Genomic DNA, 18,213 nt, shown 5'->3' on the forward strand with positions numbered 1-18,213 from the left:
TTGAGAACCCGTGCTATAGATCAACTGTGCTGCCAGGTTGAAGATGTGTGAAGCAGCCATGTTTTAGAGTTTGTAGCTTATTTTCAGCAACATCCATATTTTGAGTCATTGTAGTCACCACAAGCTGATTGGTTCTGCTGATATTGAGCTTCAGGTGATTGTTGTTGCTCCATGTGATGAAGCTCTCTATCAGTTCTCTGTATCCCTCTGTAAAAATAGTCTCTAAGTAAAGACAGCATGTGTCTCACTGGAAATTATTCACTGGAATCGTACATGTCAATATATTGAGAACTTCCATTTCACCAATAAATGCACTGAATACCTTTTATTAAATTCCTTCACTACATGTATTATATGACTCTGGATAGACATGGATGTAAACTGTGACTACGAGAGGTGGTCAGTTTAGTTTTATTAATTAAGCCTTCATTCATTTTTCCAAAATTATTAATCAAATTTCTTCATGGCAGCAAAAAGTATATGCTTTGAAACAAATTACATATGTTCATTTTAGTTATTATAGAAATGGGGTCCCGCTGCATAGCCCTGCACTGGTTGCTAAGGCTGAGATTACCACTAATAGTTTAATTGAGTCTGTCAACCAATCAGAAGCTGTGTTATTGAACAAAATGTGTGCAAAATGCTGCTCACACCAGCCTATTGCCAATAGAAAAGGACAACATTGTGTGGCACTGAATGTTTGTGGCAGTTACGCATCATGCGTTGTTCCTGCTTTCACTGTATCAGCATGAGCCCTGAGCTGATGTCAGACACAGATTTGAGTCCATCTTTGGTTGTGTGCTGGTGGGGCTGTCCCCATGCAGGGCTGTCTCATATCATTCAGTCCATATTGAACACATTCATTGGCAGAAGTTTAAATGGTAAAACACCAAAATCCAGTTATTCCTTAGGTAACTAGCATATCTATCTTTAACATGACTGCTTTTATAATCAGACGGTCATCAATGTAAGGACAGAGACGGTGATCTCTGGACATTATGGACTCATCCAGAGCTCAGACTAAACATATGCATTGTTCTCCTTTATAACGGTGTGCCTCTATGAGATTCAGGTAGCTGTAAGGTTGTCAACCAGTTTCCCTGCACTGACAAGTGATTTATTGCACTGATGGCACATTCCAGCCATGGTTACCATACAATGTTGGACATTATGTGATTATTTCTCAGTGAGGATGATTGTGGTACAGCTGAATAGACTTAAAGAGTCTTAAACTTGACTAAAAATAGTTTAAAAGTGTTTTTTGTAACTGTAGGCGACATAAGTGGTCTTAATGTGTATTGGCAGCATTTCAGTGACTGTTGTACACATCTTCAAATAAAGTCATTAAATGCTTTTGAGCAAATGTGAAATTTACAGTCAGTTTGAATCTAGGCACCTTTTCAACTGCAAATCACCCAAGTTATTATTGCTGGGTCAGACTGTGACTTTACACTCAGAGGTCCAAAGTTAAGTGTGTCTCATCTGCTTGAGCCATATTTTCATCACCAGTTGCTGCCACCTGCATTTTTCCCCCCTGAGGGTACAGCTGAAGTAACATAGGCTATTTAAAAATTGAATGTAACATGTTCCTTTCTCCACTCCTGCTATTAAGGTCTGCATTGGCATGCATTCGTATTCCTAGCTCCGCCAGATTCTTTGTTTACCCACCGTCAATCACAGTATCAGAGCTCTATTGATGATGGTTTTCTTCGATGCACACACTTAGCTCACAGTGAACATTCTCAGAGTTGATTGAACTAATCCCAATCAGTTGTTCTCAACCTGAAAACTCTGAATTTCCCATCTCAGGGTTAGTGATTTTAGAGTTGAATTTTAACCGCAGCTGTTGAACTTGCTTTCAGGGACAGGTGTCTGACTCTGTGAAATACATCTCATCTGTCCAAATGTTGAGCTGTTATATCGTTGTTTGTTTTGTTAGGTGTGTTTATGCTCAGTGAAATGTGTTGTGTTGGGGTGAGGTTAGCTGTGCAGTGTAGTTTTTAAATTGTACTGTTTTCTTCTCCACACTGAATAGCATTGTGTAGCACATTTATTGTTGTTTGTCACTTACAGTTTGCTTCTACCTGAGCTGATCTAACTGTTCTCTCTCACCTACTCTCTGGCTGCAGGAACCTGGGGAAGAACGGCCTGTCGACTAGCAGCATCCTGCTGGACAAGTGTCCCCCACCACGACCCCCTCGAGCACCCTCTCCTCCACTGCCAAAGGACAAGCTCAATCCCCCGACGCCCAGTATCTATGTATGTGTAGCCACACCGTAGGAGAAGTATTTATGATGTGTGGGCAATGTTAGCGCAACAGTGTCTTGGCTACAGCACTAAACACAAGCACTTGTCGTGAGGTCCTCTTTAACGTGTTGATTCTCCTGATATGCCCTGAGTCTATTCACTTTCCCTGACCGCTCCTGTGTCTCCTCTCTGATAAACAGCTAGAAAACAAGAGGGATGCCTTCTTCCCTCCTCTCCATCAGTTCTGCAGTAACCCTACCAACCCGGTCACCGTCATCAGAGGACTGGCTGGAGCACTCAAACTAGGTATGAGGCTGTGCCAGAGATGCACACAACATGCACTTCACTCTGCTGACCCTGACCGCAGACTGAATTTTAGATTTTCAGACGTCGAAATTTGTTTGATTTATCTGTTACTTGATTTTGCTTGTGGTAGTGGCAGCAGCTGAGACATGGGCAGCTGGATGTTTGTGTGTTCTCCAGGCTCACATGGCTCTGTGGGTGTGTCTCTGTAATCATAGGAGCGAGTGTGTGGATGAATTTGACATGAATGACAACAGCACCACCTGCAAGTGGAAAATGTAACTGCATGTGTTTGCTGTCGAGCAAACTAGTTACTACAAACATCTGCTCTTCTGTTACAATGACCTGCTGCACTATTATGTAATACTCTAACCTAACAGATTGTTCCCTGCTTATTTTCTTAGCGTATAGCCCAAGTTACAATAAGAGAAAACAGACAAAGAACTCCCTCTAACCCTTCTGCAGATTAATAATAACCTCTCACTCCTCGGTGTCTCACCTCGCTCTGCCTCAGTCAGTAGATAATGCTAACAAAATATTGAAAATTAATTTTTCCATGTAGTGCTTGCCTTGATTCCAACAGCTCTTCTTTCTTGGCTCCTGTTTCTTTTCATTGCACACGCATAGATCTTGGCCTGTTCTCTACTAAGACATTGGTGGAGGCCAACCCAGACCATACGGTGGAGGTGCGAACCCAGTTGGCTCAGCCCACTGATGAGAACTGGGACCCCAGTGGCAGCAAGAAGATGTGGCGCTGCGAGAGCAGCCGCTCCCACACCACCATCATCAAATATGCTCAGTACCAGGCCTCTTCCTTCCAGGAGTCTCTACGGGTCAGTGGGAGGTGGATTCACACCACAGACACACTAATACTGGATTGCTGAAAAGAAGTGTGCATCAGCCGAATGAAAGTTTAACCAGTGTGTCTCTCACAAAACAAATGATATACCCATGATACCATGGACACTTTAGCTAAATATTTTATTAAAGATGGAGTGTATCAGCACTATCTTATACCAGTGCACTTTGATGAATATGTTACCAGGCATCCTTGTTATTCATATCAGAATAGTACATGAAATGTATTGTGAGTTCCTGTCACTGTAGTGACTTAATAATTGATGTTTAGATATGTTTTAAGGAAAAGTTGCTAATTTGTTGGGACAGGAGGAGAATGAGAAGAAGAAGGAGATGGAGGCAGAGGGAGGTTCCTCAGAGAGGTGAGTTGTCTTTGCCTTTGTGTCTCCTCAGATCTCAAATTGTACTATGTGTACATTTTTGTTGTCTATTACTAACCACTGCACTGTCATGCTCTGACAGTATGATGCGGCGCAGGAAGGGGCCTTTCAAACACATCAAATTTGGCACCAATATCGACCTTTCCGATGAAAAGAAGTGAGTGAACGGTTGAACATGTTCAACTGCATTTCCCTCAAAATATCTGGTTGTATGAACCATCTTCTCACATTATGTTGTGTTTTATCCTTAGTAAGGAAAGGGAGTAACACGTCCTTTACTGTCACACAGTAACCTGTAACCTTTGCTCCATACAGGTGGAAACAGCAGCTTCAGGAATTGTCTAAACTGCCAGCTTTTGCCAGGGTGGTGTCAGCCGGTAACCTGCTCAGTCATGTAGGACACACCATCCTGGGCATGAACACTGTCCAGCTTTACATGAAGGTGCCAGGGAGCAGGACACCAGGTATACATGGACAAAACAAATCCCTTTGTTGTTTGCATACTCATTTTGCTCACTCTGTTAGTAATCATGTTCTTCACTTTTGTAGGTCACCAAGAGAACAACAATTTCTGTTCAGTCAACATCAACATTGGTCCTGGAGACTGTGAGTGGTTTGCTGTTCCTGAAACGTACTGGGGTGTCATCAACGACTTTTGTGAAAAGTGAGTCACCAGAAATGATAACTTTCTTAGTTTCTTAGCCACTTGCCAGAGGTGACTCTGACAGCAATGCGTGTTTTTTGTTTCAGGAACAACATCAACTTCCTAATGGGTTCCTGGTGGCCCAACCTGGAGGACCTGTATGAGACCAATGTGCCTGTTTATCGGTTCATCCAGCGTCCGGGGGACTTGGTGTGGCTCAACACAGGCACTATTCACTGGGTTCAGGCCATTGGCTGGTGCAACAATATTGCGTGGAATGTTGGACCCCTCACAGGTGAGAAAAGCAAAGGAATTAGACATTATGAAAGTGTTCATGATGCTCATTACTGTGATGTCTGCTGAAATAAAATTCTCGTCCCTTCAGACTTAATACAGGCTGTAGGTGCAGGTAGGTCCAGCTGCCTGAGCGCAGGATAAAAGCTCCAGTGTCCACTGATGAAAATGAAGAGTGCCTCTCGCTTTCTGTCCGCAGCCCATCAGTACAAGCTGGCAGTGGAGCGTTACGAGTGGAACAAACTGCAGAGTGTCAAATCCATCGTTCCCATGATCCACCTGTCCTGGAACATGGCCAGGAACATCAAAGTGTCAGATCACAAGCTCTTTGAGATGATAAAGTGAGGACTCACTGTTTCTCTTCAATTATAAAACCACATTTGTGGTATGACTGCCAGGGCTGCTGGGTGTGTTCTGTTCGTTTTGTTTTTTGTGTTATCCTGAACCCACCTAACATTTCTTTGTATGTGGTAGGTATTGTTTGTTACGGACTCTGAAGCAGTGTCAGATGCAGCGAGAACTGCTGTTGGCTGCTGGGAAAGAGCTGGCCTGGCACGGGAGGACCCAGAACGAACCAGCACACTATTGCAGCATCTGTGAGGTAACAACATTTTTCCTAAACAACACCTAGATCTTTTCTGCTGTTGTGTTAATGATACTTTTAAACTTTGCTTACACATTTGCACCCTTTTTGTCTACCTCTTGTACCTAGGTGGAGGTGTTTAACCTGCTGTTTGTAACCAGTGAGAGCAACAGCAAGAAAACGTATGTGGTGCACTGCCAGGACTGTGCCCGTAGGGGGAGCACTAACCTGGACAACTTTGTGGTGCTAGAGCAGTACAAGATAGAGGACCTCATGCACGTTTATGACCAGTTCACACTCGTAAGTATCTGGCATGAACCCACCAGTAGTGCTAGTAGCTACCAGAGTAGCTCAAACATCAATGTCCACCTTCATGTCTAAGTTCCATGAGGTTTGTCTGCAGAGCTCAGTGTGTTCTTCCTTTATCTCTCTACAGGCAACTCCCCTGCCTTCCTCCTCCTGATGGTAACATTGTTGCTCTGAGGACAGTTATAGCCACAATGGACTTCATTGGAAACTCTCCGGAAAGGTTTTTTTTGTTTTCTGATAATCAGGAAGTAAGCCGGCAGTCCTCAAACGGCGCTCTGTAGCTATCCCATAAGGCAGCTGCGTGAAAGCTGTGTGTCTATGCAATCTGCCATGAGTGGTGTGCCTGCCCCCAGTGGACTGACGGGGGCGGCAGCTCCTCCTGTCGTCGTGACCAGACTGTTCTACTGCTGGCCCAGCTGGACTTCACTAGAAAATACACAAAGTCCCACATAAAAATGATGAATTAAAATTTTGTACATATTAAGTTTGAACTGGCAACATCGTCCCACAAAGACTACTGACTGGATAGTTTTCTTTTTCCATTTTTGTATTCTGTTTGTGAGTTGTCACAAGAGCTTTGTTCTCTCCCCTCCCTGACATGAGTAATTTGCATAGCTGGTCTTTTTTATGTTAGGCACATCCTCGGTCAGGAAAACAAGATTAAAAAAAAAGTTTTGTATTGTGAGAAGTTAATTGACAGATTCTTTGCAACATTTCCCCCTCTTTTTAAAATCGGTTAAAGCGTTAACTTTTATGTTGCTGGAACTATGATGAGTCTTTGGTTACTTTGGTTGGGGGAGAGGAAATCATTTGTAGACAAACAGCCAAGTCACAGAGAGAAAGGGTTGCACATAGACAAGAGTGAACTTTAATTTGTTTTTTATTGTGATGTAAATTTACGCTATTTATAAATGCATATTTATTGCTTGAGAATATTTGTCGATGGAATGCTGTAATTTTTTTCCCAGAGTACCTGCCATTAAATTTGAAGGAGCCCTGTGATTTTAAACACGGCCCCTCATACGTTTTCTATATAAATAAAACTTAGTAAGCATTGTACAGAGACCTTGAAATGCGTTTATTGTTTGAAGGATGTTTTATGAGTCAATAAACAAAAACTGTCTTTATTTACATCTGCAGCTCTGTTGTACTTTTTCAGGAGTTTTTTTTAACACTTTTTTTTATTGTTTATTCAAGCAGAAGTCAGGTCATTGTTAAGTGCTGGTCTTCTAGCGCAGCCACCTTAGTGTGAGCTGCATAACTGCACCTAGTAAAGCCTGGGCTTTGAGTACAGTATGCACAGAAGTAAACAGGCTGTTCCGGGTCTTACTCAGTCGTATTATTCATCTTATTCGTTAGTCTTTCTTTGTGAGATGAACTGCAAGAAAAATGTTGATTGCACAAAATCAAAGTTCAAACAATCTCTATAAATGCAAAATAGTAGAACAAGATTATAATTCAACAATAGAAATATAAATCCATTTTAAAATGTGTGAATCCAGTAGTAATAAGTAAAATAAGTATAAAGGTATAGTTTAAGAAAATAAGACACTGCCTCACTGTGATCCTGTAATAAGAACCAGTAGTTACAGTGGGACAAAAAAGTATTAGGTCAGCCACCAATTGAAAAGTTCTCCCACTTAAAAAGATGAGAGAGGCCTGTAATTTTCATCATAGGTACACTTCAACTATGATAGACAGAATGGAGGGAAAGAATCCAAGAAATCACATTGTAGGATTTTTAGTGAATTAATTGGTAAATTCCTCTGTAAAAAACGTATTTGGTCACCTACAAACAAGCAAGATTTCTGGCTCTCAGACCTGTAACTCCTTCTAAGAGGCTCCTCTGTCCTCCACTCGTCATCTGTATTAATGGCACCTGTTTGAACTCGTTATCAGTATAAAAGACACCTGTCCACAACCTCAAACTGTACTATGGCCAAGACCAAAGAGCTGTCAAAGGACACCAGAAACAGAATTGTAGACCTGCACCAGGCTGGGAAGACTGAATCTTCAATAGGTAAGCAGCTCGGTGTGAAGAAATCAACTGTGGGAGCAATTATTAGAAAATGGAAGACATACAAGACCTCTGATAATCTCCCTCGATCTGGGGCTCCACGCAAGATCTCACCCCGTGGGTCAAAATGATCACAAGAACGGTGAGCAAAAATCCCAGAACCACACGGGGGGACCCAGTGAATGACCTGCAGAGAGCTGGGACCAAAGTAACAAAGGCTACCATTAGTACACACTACGCCGGACTCAAATCCTGCAGTGGTCCCCTGCTTAAGCCAGTACACATCCAGGCCATCTGAAGTTTGCTCAAGAGCATTTGGATGATCCAGAAGAGGATTGGGAGAATGTCATATGGTCAGATGAAACCAAAATAGAACTTTCTGGTAAAAACTCAACTTGTCGTGTTTGGAGGAGAAAGAATGCTGAGTTGCAAACACACCGCCCCGGCAACGAAGGAGTGGCTTCAAAAGAAGCATTTCAAGGTCCTGGAGTGGCCTAGCCAGTCTCCAGATCTCAACCCCACAGAAAATCTTTGGAGGGAGTTGAAAGTCCGTGTTGCCCAGTGACAGCCCCAAACATCACTGCTTTAGAGGAGATCTACATGGAGGAATGGGCCAAAATCCCAGCAACAGTGTGTGAAAACCTTCTGAAGACTTACAGAAAACGTTTGACCTATGTCATTGCCAACAAAGGGTATGTAACAAAGTACTGAGATGAACTTTTGTTATTGACCAAATACTTATTTTCCACCATAATTTGCAAATAAATTCTTTAAAAATCAGACAATGTGATTTTCTGGATTTTTTTTCTCATTCTGTCACTCAGAGTTGAAGTGTACCTATGATGAAAATTGCAGGCCTCTCTCATCTATTTAAGTGGGAGAACTTGCACAATTGGTGGCTGACTACTTTGGCCCACCGTAAATGGCCACTGACTGCTGTTTGACCATGTATTGTCTACTATTGTTTCCCCTCTGCAGGTATCTGAATGTTGTGGTTGTAGAGCAGCAGCCTTGAGGTGGTAGGATTTGTGACTTGCTCTGTAGCACAGTCTAATAGCTGCTGCAGTCTGACGCAGGAAATTGGGGTGCGAAGGAGGCAGTAGCACCCCCTGAGACCACGCAATATAAGAACTGACGATTAAAAAAATGATTCAGAGAGGAAGCATGAGAATATGGACAGAAATCAGAAATTTGATCCTCTTTAAAATGGTGGAAATACAGTGCAGGTACATAGTTCTGATTTATGTATGAGCTCCCTGTATTCAAAGAGATGTCCTGTGTCCGATGTGGGGCCTCACTCGTAAAGCATGACAAGCTGTGCAAACCTAAAGCAAGAGGGTGACTGGAAACCTTTTATTAAGGTGCCAAACAACTATTAGATGGATTGCTGCGAAATTTTGAACAGACATTCATGTTTCCCAGAGGATGAATAGGATTACTTGGATAGCTGCATTTACTTCACACAGCTAGGTCAAAAGCAAACTTTTCACTTTGTGAGTTTGTACACATGACTTTCATGTCAGTCTTAATTTTATTTATTTATTTTTGCAAATAGATGCCGAGTTGTCTAGTTGTTCTCCAAAAAAGGCCATTCACTATAATTATTGACAGATATCTATATTCATATTTATACTATCCTTTATATATTGGAGGCAGTTCTTTTAAACTTGAACTCTCAGTGGCTGTGGCCAGGACATGGAAGATCCTATTTGGTCAAGTGAGGTGTCAATCATAAAGTCAGGGTGCAGCAGTCGGGTATGCATTCATGCTAATTGGAGTAAGAATATATCGGAAGATTAGCACATCTGCTGGTTTATTTTAAATCATGCAGCAGTTTTCCATGGATTATTTATAGACATCATTCAGTGTTTTGGACCAAATATTTTATATTGGATTGGATCATCTGGAGCTTTGACAATGTAACAAGATAAGGTGACCGGTCGCCTTCTTCCCAGCTATCATTACTCCTGGCTATTGTTTTTGCAAGCATGTACATGCATCCGTGCATGTGGAAGGGCAACCTGGTGGCAGTCGCTCCTGCTGCCCTCTGGCCTGTGCCCAGAGACACAGCTGGCAAAGGCAAAGAGGTCTGTGTGTTCACTGGGGAAACTACAGACCCACCTGGGCGTAGTTTCTATGGGAATGCAGTCGTCATACGTAAGTGTCCATCGAAACTGGGTTGGAGAACGACAGATGTGTTCAGAGTGGGAATGACATCAGCACCATTCTGTGTACCGTCAAAATCATTCTGTAGCTGTTATTTTAAGGTAAAGTAGTTACACAATGTTGCTTTAAGTTTTATCCATTTTACAATTTGGTTGTATTTACAATGAGTATTATTATTGGGTTTGGGTAAAAAATACCTTCTACCTGCCGTGAAAAACAGCAGAGAGACACTGGCGAGTTCATGGCTGCCATTTGTCCATCTCAGTTGGTCTTCTCATCTGCAGCAGGCTCGCAGGACAATCCTAACTTTGCCAAATGGATCATCAGGGGGACCATTAAAGTGGTTTCTTACATACAGTGCTGAAGTCTTCACTAATTGCACGTGGCTATGGAAGTATCTCGGCAATGTATAGGTCAGAGTATGGCTTTAAATTTAGCATTTGTAATCTGGAGCTCACTGAAATTCAATCCCCACAGTATACAGGTTTTGTATTTGATCGGACAAACGTAGAAAATCAAAGTACTGCTATATTGGATTTGAACCAAAAAGCAAATGAAAGAACAATTCTGGGCTACTGAGCAAGTGAGAACAATACAGATGGCAGATAAAAGATGCGTTATCCAAGCAGTTATACATGTTTAGTAGTCACTTGACATTTAGAAAAGACAGCACCCTGTTAGGAATTAATAATAGCTGTAACACAGTGAGGTAGTGTGTTGAATTGGATTTTCATCAGTGTTAAAGTTGAGGAAAAGGACAGTTTCATGGGCACTCTGTAACTCATGGGAGCATTGTTTTTTCAACCCTGCTGAAGTCTCATTTAGCTCACTGGTCTTGTCTGCAGCATTCTGGGGAGTCTGTTATCCCTGCAAATTGTGCCCTGAATTCTCAGCGTATACAGTCCACTGCAAACACGCCCCAGCCCGATCCCTGCACCGTGACAAAGACATAATGCCTCATTAAATGTCCCCCTGGTGCATCCAGTTGACCAGCTCCGGCAGGGAACTTTTTTTATCTGAATGAAGTCTGAAATAATGAATCAGAACAAAGTAGCTGGGAGAAATCTGTATTTGTGATGTTTCTGTCTGATGTGGAAAAAACTTTTATACTTGTGATCGATCTTCACTTTGATGAGTAGGAGAATAAAAACCTGTGCAGCTCCACTTGTCCTGATGTGACTATATAAGTTTATTACAGCACAGGCCTGATGTCAGAGAAAAAAACTGGTGCAGCATGTATACATGGAGACTGTGGTCACATCACATTCGCTCAGCTTTAAACAGCGCGTCCTATGGAACCACATATCATCATTATCAGGCAAGTTAGGAACATAACAAGGTCGACATCTCATTGCTACCTCTGCACCGAGAGCTGCTGACATAAGTATGGCAAGTGTTTCTAGCCTGAGCTGGCCTCACTAGGCCAGCTCAGGCTAGAAACCATGTCACTGCACAAATCCATTTATTCTCCCACAGTGGTCAATCAAGGTTTCGTGTATTACATTTTTCCCCTTAGTATTTCCCCTCAGTAGGTTATGGCGTGTGCTAATTAAACAGTGTGTTGCTCAGTTTTTGGATCTGCTGCATAACATCTGTTTTACAGCTTCCTAAAAAAACACCTGATGATGTCATGATTTATGGGAGATGAAAAGAGGAACTTGTTGATTTGTTGACTTTTTGACAACTGCTGACAGTTGTCGGTTTAAAAAGGAGGAATAGAAAGCGTTTGCTTCATGAATGAATGGGTGAAAATAATGCAACAAACCTAACAAGTAATTAAGTTACATAATTAATGAGTTTTTTTTGGAACTGATTTCATCTGATCAAAATGTTTGTACGTTTGGACTGTTTTGTGGCCAGTGCAGTCTTCTGCCATGCTTGATTCAGTCTGAACCTGGATAATAAAAAGACTCTATCACCATGTTCTGATGGAAAACTGACATTCTGACATGCATTCAGTCACCAGTCAGAGTGAAAGCATGGCTCTTGGGAAGGTGATGCTGGTCAGTCCATCCACCACTGTGGTCCAGACTCAAATATCTCAGCAACCATTGGATGGTTTGGACTGGATGAAAATGTGTACAGATATTCCTGGTACACAGAGGATGAATCATAATAACTTCAGTGATCTCCTGACTTTTCCTCTAGGTCTTTGAGTGTCATTCTGAACATGAGTATTTAGCTCAGTGCACTGCTGTGCCTCAGTACAACCTCACAGAGCCACTAGCGTAGCTGTAGCCTCTTCGTCTTGTTGATACACTGACAATCATATATAAACAGCCGTTTGATGCATTTTATTAGCTTAATGCATGGATTATACTTTGACATGCTTTTGGCAATATTTCATGAAAATTAAACAGCATTTTGCAGTGCACATATTTTTCTCTTGTCTTATCTATTATGCATCTTTCTAATTAAAGCTCAGATTATTTTTTTCAAAAATGACTGCATGGCCAGTACAGGTAAGTGAAATAAGTGTTTTGTTTGGTGATTCGAGTCGTGCTCCGACAGCACATCAAGCAGTGAACCTCGCTCCACCCTCGCTTGTGAGCGACTGAGCCTTACGAGGATGCTCCTTTCTCAAAAAGAGAAGCACAGGTTCACAATTAGCTAACTGGAGAAACCTGTGGTTTAGTTCACCAGGGTCAGTGTTTGAGTATAAACCCGTGATTTCAAATTAGCCATTCTTATCAATGTATTTACGTGTTTATAGTTGCTAACAAACAAACTTGAACCCCAATTCTCACCTGCCAATGTTGAGAAAAGATTGTTTGGTTTTTAAACCTCAGCACAGCGAGCTTCAGCTCCTGCCTAAGTTCATGACTTGTTAAACCCTATGAGCCTGCTCGCTGCATAAGATCCTCTGGCAGGGCCCCTCTAGCTGTTCTCACTCTCAGAGGTGATCAGTCCATCGCTTCAGGCCTTTAACTGCACAGGGCACAGAAAATCAAGTTCCTCTTTTGCATCCCTGCTCAAACTCAGTTTTAATCTAAATGTAACAGCTCTGTGCTGCTGTGTTAGATTGGTTTTTATGCATGTAAAGCTCTCTGTAGCTTTGTCTTAGAAAGTGCTCTAAAACCAAATGTATTGACATTATTATTTATCTCTACATGTGTGAAGGGTGATTTCCATTAAAGCTATTAATGCATCTTGCCCATCACTCAACCCAGCAGGAGGAAAGTGTTTTGTCCCAAGTCGCTGGCTCTCATCAGACACACTGCTCCACTCTGCTGAAAGCCTGGTAGCAGGACTTTTTCCATTTCGTATTCAGATGAGGCATACATACTACTCTGTAAACTTAATTGGCTTGTTTGTTCATTTGTCATTCCACAAAGCTTTATTTTATATTAGTTTGACATTTTAACATCACATTTCCCTTATTTGACTAAAAGCAGTGATAAACTGTTCCTAACAAATATCGGCCACAGAACAGAAACAAGAGCTTGTTGCTTCGCACCATACACATCCATCGTTCAACACATCCTCTACCATCCATGTCTGAAACGACTCCCAAAGTAAGATATATCATTGGACAGCACCAGCAACAAGCTCATTCACCTTGTGAAAAGGTCTCAATTTGCTTAAGTTTAGGCACCAAAACTACTTAGTTCAGCTTTCTGCACCAAAACTACTCTGTAGTAGTTGTAGTTTTGGCAACAAATGTGTTTTTATTTAGGAAAAGAGGGTTGTGCTTTTCTTTAATGGTGTTTTGACAATAATAAAAATACAGAATATCGCCAGATAGATCCTTTATACTGAACTCAAACTGAACCCTCAGATCCCAGCAGTCTGAAGACGGTCAGTGGGAGACCATACATTTTCCAGACCTGTATCTCTCATCCATGTGCCCATTACAGCCCCTGTGCATGTGAAATGATTAGGCGGGTGAAAAAGTGTGCGACCATCCACACCTGTGTAAAGTGTTTCAGCCTCTGAATGCAGGAAACAAAGGAAGCCTGTATGTTTCAGCACCTGCCTGCCTGCCGACAAAGAGATGAGGAGTCTCAGTTCAGCTGAGAAGGAGAAGAGAGGAAGGGCTTTTTTTGTTTCATGGAACGATGTGAGGTGCATTAACTCTGTCTCTATCTGCTGTGACACTGTCACAATGCTGACTGGTTTGCTTCTGAGTGGTCACCACTGTCCTTTTTATTCTGCTTTCTGGGTGGAAAAGGACGCCAAAATACCAAACAAATCTGGCAAATGCAAGTGTGGATTGAGTTGATGACACAACCTTTTATATGACCACTTAGTCACCAGGTGTGAAATGCATGAATGATAAGCTTATAATAATATTAAAATAAGACTTTTTGGTCCTTTATGGTGCCAGAATCCTTTAACAATAAAACCCTCACCTGAACCTTTTCTCCAAACTTTAGAGGAGGCACAGTATGATGGGGGATGTTAATAGTGCTCACTAGATGACATTCATTGTGCTCCTGTAAGAACATGAGTCAGAAGTGTGGGATCATTCATCTGTACCAGGGCATGCATTGTGCCTGACAGTAAGTCATTATCACAACCACAGGTGGCTCTATTGGTTTGATGGACTGACAACCGCTTCAACCAATGAGCTACAATTTAAATTTATTCATGATCCATTTTGAATTTTCAGGTCTAAAAAAGTACTGGCAGGCTATGTTTTTCCCTTATTTCCATTTATCAAAAGTGAGAATGGGGAGGAGGTTGACATTTAAGAAAATATCAAAGCCTGAGCCTGAGGCATGGCCTTGCACAAATTTCCAGGTTTTAATTGAAACACAGTTTACATTTTCTAAAATGGAGGCGCAATTGGACTTACCTGTTTTGAGCCTTTGTTTTTTTTCCATACTGATGTATTTATGAGGTTCAGTTTGCAATAAAAATGTATTGATGTGGCACACCCCAAGGCTGAGTCTTCAGGGTCTGGGTTTGGTTCCAGGATCTATATTAGACTATTTTTAGCATTTTGTTGTTTTGAAAAATGTTGAAAATCCAGTGTACTATCTTTGCCCAGCACCAAATGGCAGACAGACAAAGTTGCAGACAGGCTTGTTAGTAAAAATAAGTGCAAATATTTATTTGGAGCATAAATTATTTAGAGATCCCCTCCAGACATCTTTTACAAAAATGCTCAGGTTCGAATGATAATTTAAAATGTATTAAAAACTATATCTATCCACATCACTTGAACTCTATACATCATTCAGCACAGTGAAGGTCAAACATCCAAGTTAGGAAACAGTCAGCAAAACATAACATAAAATAAGGTAAAACTTTATTAATCCCCAGCTGGGGAAATGTAGTAATAAATGAGTATTACAGCAGCATGTAATGGCAGTTGGAAACAAAAGTAGCAACAGAGATAGAGAAATTCAAAAAGCAAAACTCAAAATAAAAGTTGACTATATATATATGGACAAATTATACATGTGACTACAGTATATAAAAGAAAAAAATGTAGAAAAATTATCTAAAAAAGTATGCAATAACTGTGGCGACAAAGGGAGACTTTAAAGTAGTTTGGCTTCACTTGCTGAGCTGCATGCACAGTGTAGTTTTGTTTGTCATTCAGAGAAAGAGTGAGTGTAAATGAGACTCCCCACCAGCCAGCAGAACTCATGAAGCCTCTTGAAGTGATACTCATTCAAGCATGAGAGGCCGACCAACTCACACTGAGGACAAGTGCAGAATGGGTCTCAAATTAATAATAATAATGTAGTACAGTACCAGAGAGGAGGCTCAGGAGTCTGACAACCTTCTTTCACAGCAGCAGTATAAGAGCAAGAGTAACCTGGAGCCAGCAGATGTCACTGTAGTTATGAAAGAGATGGATGTGAACTTATAACTGGAACACATACACACACACACGCGCACACGCACGCACACACAAAAGCACACACACACACACACACAAGCACACACACTATTAAAGAGGATCAAAGCTGTTGCTAAATTCTGAAGGTGTATTCCAGATGTCTTAGTCACTCATGTGAGTCAGCTTATTTGTTCCGTTTGTATTTGTTTTTACTCTTAAACCAAGTGACTCACACTTAAGTTGACAGAGAAAACATATGCAAGTATTTTAGAACAGGAAATGTATGTACAGAAGGGCAAAAATTATATTTCTTGGACTGAGCGGATCAAGTGCCTTCAGCAGCCAAGAGGAAATCATAGTCATTTGTGGAAGTGCTGGGTTTGTGAGGAATGTGTGTGAAGGGAGCGCAGGCTACCGTTAATGCAGAAAGCCAAATATCTGAAGTCTGACTGGTTGAGTGAATGCCACCCAAAAGTCTGAACCTTTCTCATTTTCAGAGTAGCCTGGATTCATTTTTATTCTGTTTATTTTTTGTCTTTAAGCTTGTTGAGTTTTTAAATAAACCAGGCAAGTAAACAAAGTTCAAGCTTATATTCAGCTGCCTCAGTTTGCATCAGTTCACAATCTTCCCAAATACTCATTTTCAGGCTATTGGTCACCAGAAACTGAAACTGGATTAATGTCACATGCTTTGTTACAAACTGTGGGTAGAATCAATCAATCAAAGTTACATCACAACTCAATTAATCAATCAATAAAAAAAGAAAAGAAAAGTAATATATTCAGATGAAATGGTCATTTTGAGAGTAAAAAGGAGCGTTGCAAAAGAGAAAAGGTCCTTTTATACATTTTAGGAAAACGCCATATATATTAAGAATACAATGAATGTGACAGGGGGATTTTTTTGAGACTAAGTAGATAAACTGTGTAAAGCAGGAAATAATCCGTGCAAATTTCCCATGAAATGAAGATGAAATGAAGTACATCTTCAAGTTCTTCACTTCAGATTCAAGGTATGGTCAGGGTAAGGTATTTAATGCAACCTACTGAGAACATGCCTCACTTTCGCTCCAATTCATTTCAGAGACAGAGCCTGTAGCCTGAGTTTTACTCAGCTGTTCGCATTTGACAGCTGCAGTCTCAAGGAAATATATGCAAAAATATTCTAACGACATAATGAGCTCCGAAAATGAGATGAATTCTTAGAAATGTAACTTTCTACCAGTGGAGGTAGAGGCACCACCTACGCCAGGTACAGCACTTGAATAATTATTTCACACTGATGCACAATAACTGAACATTTTCAGTAGCACAGCTTGCTCTGACTGGGTCGTTCGTTTGAATGCAGGCTGCTTTCTTCAGACATTGTGACTTTCTCACACGGTTCTACATGGTGAGAGCTCAGTTGCGGCAGCGGGCGCGCGGCAGCCGGCGCGCGGCAGCAGTGACTCAGCCACGAGTCAGCGCGGCCGCGGTGCGTCGCGTGCGTCTCGCGGGGCGCGAGGAAACGGCAAAGTTTATTATTGGGACGAATAAACTACCGCAAACATTTAAACTAGAAACAACCTCATGAGAAAGAGAAACGGAAACTGTCCTGCAAACGTTTGCTGAATGTAGAATGCTGACAAAAAAAAGGCCAGATATGAACGAACACATGAGCGAAGATATTTGCATTGAAGCCGTCCATTCATAAAATGAAGTGTGAAAAGTCCCTATGACTAGTCACCAAAACAGTGACTAATGTCCTGTGGAAGTCAGTTATTTATATAGTCTGTGTGGTTAATGGGCGATGGAACAGTTTAATCCTTAGATCAAAGCATAAACAATGGAACAGTACTACATACAGCACAGGGAAATCATTCCTGCCGTAGAAATGTCATTGTTTCCAGTAAATGTGCTCAAATACAGCTCCTTAGTGAGGAATGAGCCATATCAGCATGTGTTAAAATGTTAAAATCTGCCAGAGGTACGATGCTCTACCCAGACCGACAACAAAACCTTTATTCAAAGGGGAATACAGAAATATCCAACAGCAAACAAAATATTGGAAAGTTAGCACAACCACTGCTGATGATTAAAAATAGTGTCACACCTAAAAGGAAGGAATGCATCACTGTGACATCCATCTTAATAAACAGGTGGACTGTATGCTTGTCACATATCACACCCTGTATGACCGCAGGAGATACAGGAAGCTCACCTGTCTCATCTGCCAAATGTGTGCAACGTTCAGCACACGGCTAACTCCCTATTGTGTTTTCAGAAAGCATCCATTTTCTCTGTGCCAAGGCAACAACAAGGTCTCCATGTGGTAGAAGTCCCCCAGATTCCTCTTGGATGAGTCTAAGGGTTTTGGAGCCGTGAGTCACAGGAAGCTACGGGTTAACTTGATTTTGCACACACACAGAGACACACTCACTGAGGTGTTGTTTTTAACAGCTATCGTACAGGATCATCTGGATGAGCAATCCAGATCTGTGTTCAGGTTCTCAAGTGTTTCTTCGGAACTTGGCAGAACTGCACTATGTACTGTGGATTTGAATAATTCAAATAATAAGTTAACCTTTCTAAGACAGTGTTGCCCTGATGAAATCACTTAACCATGCATATCGTTTCAGA

At 41.4% G+C, this 18,213-nt stretch overlaps 1 protein-coding gene across 1 annotated transcript in view; it reads left to right on the forward strand.

The window, feature by feature from the left end:
- Positions 1–6,748, forward strand: part of kdm6a (lysine (K)-specific demethylase 6A) — a 42,137-nt gene extending 35,389 nt beyond the window's left edge. The window contains exons 19-30 of the mRNA XM_041951529.1: positions 2,130–2,259; positions 2,448–2,553; positions 3,178–3,383; positions 3,718–3,770; positions 3,871–3,945; positions 4,104–4,252; positions 4,338–4,452; positions 4,539–4,726; positions 4,925–5,066; positions 5,200–5,326; positions 5,438–5,608; positions 5,745–6,748. Coding sequence (XP_041807463.1) covers positions 2,130–2,259; positions 2,448–2,553; positions 3,178–3,383; positions 3,718–3,770; positions 3,871–3,945; positions 4,104–4,252; positions 4,338–4,452; positions 4,539–4,726; positions 4,925–5,066; positions 5,200–5,326; positions 5,438–5,608; positions 5,745–5,771 — 1,489 coding nt within the window. The 3' untranslated portion in view covers positions 5,772–6,748. The remainder of the gene's footprint in view (positions 1–2,129; positions 2,260–2,447; positions 2,554–3,177; positions 3,384–3,717; positions 3,771–3,870; positions 3,946–4,103; positions 4,253–4,337; positions 4,453–4,538; positions 4,727–4,924; positions 5,067–5,199; positions 5,327–5,437; positions 5,609–5,744) is intronic.
- The last annotated feature ends 11,465 nt before the right edge of the window (positions 6,749–18,213 follow it).

The sequence above is a fragment of the Chelmon rostratus genome, chromosome 13 (genome assembly GCF_017976325.1).
Source record: "Chelmon rostratus isolate fCheRos1 chromosome 13, fCheRos1.pri, whole genome shotgun sequence".
NCBI lineage: Eukaryota > Metazoa > Chordata > Actinopteri > Chaetodontiformes > Chaetodontidae > Chelmon > Chelmon rostratus.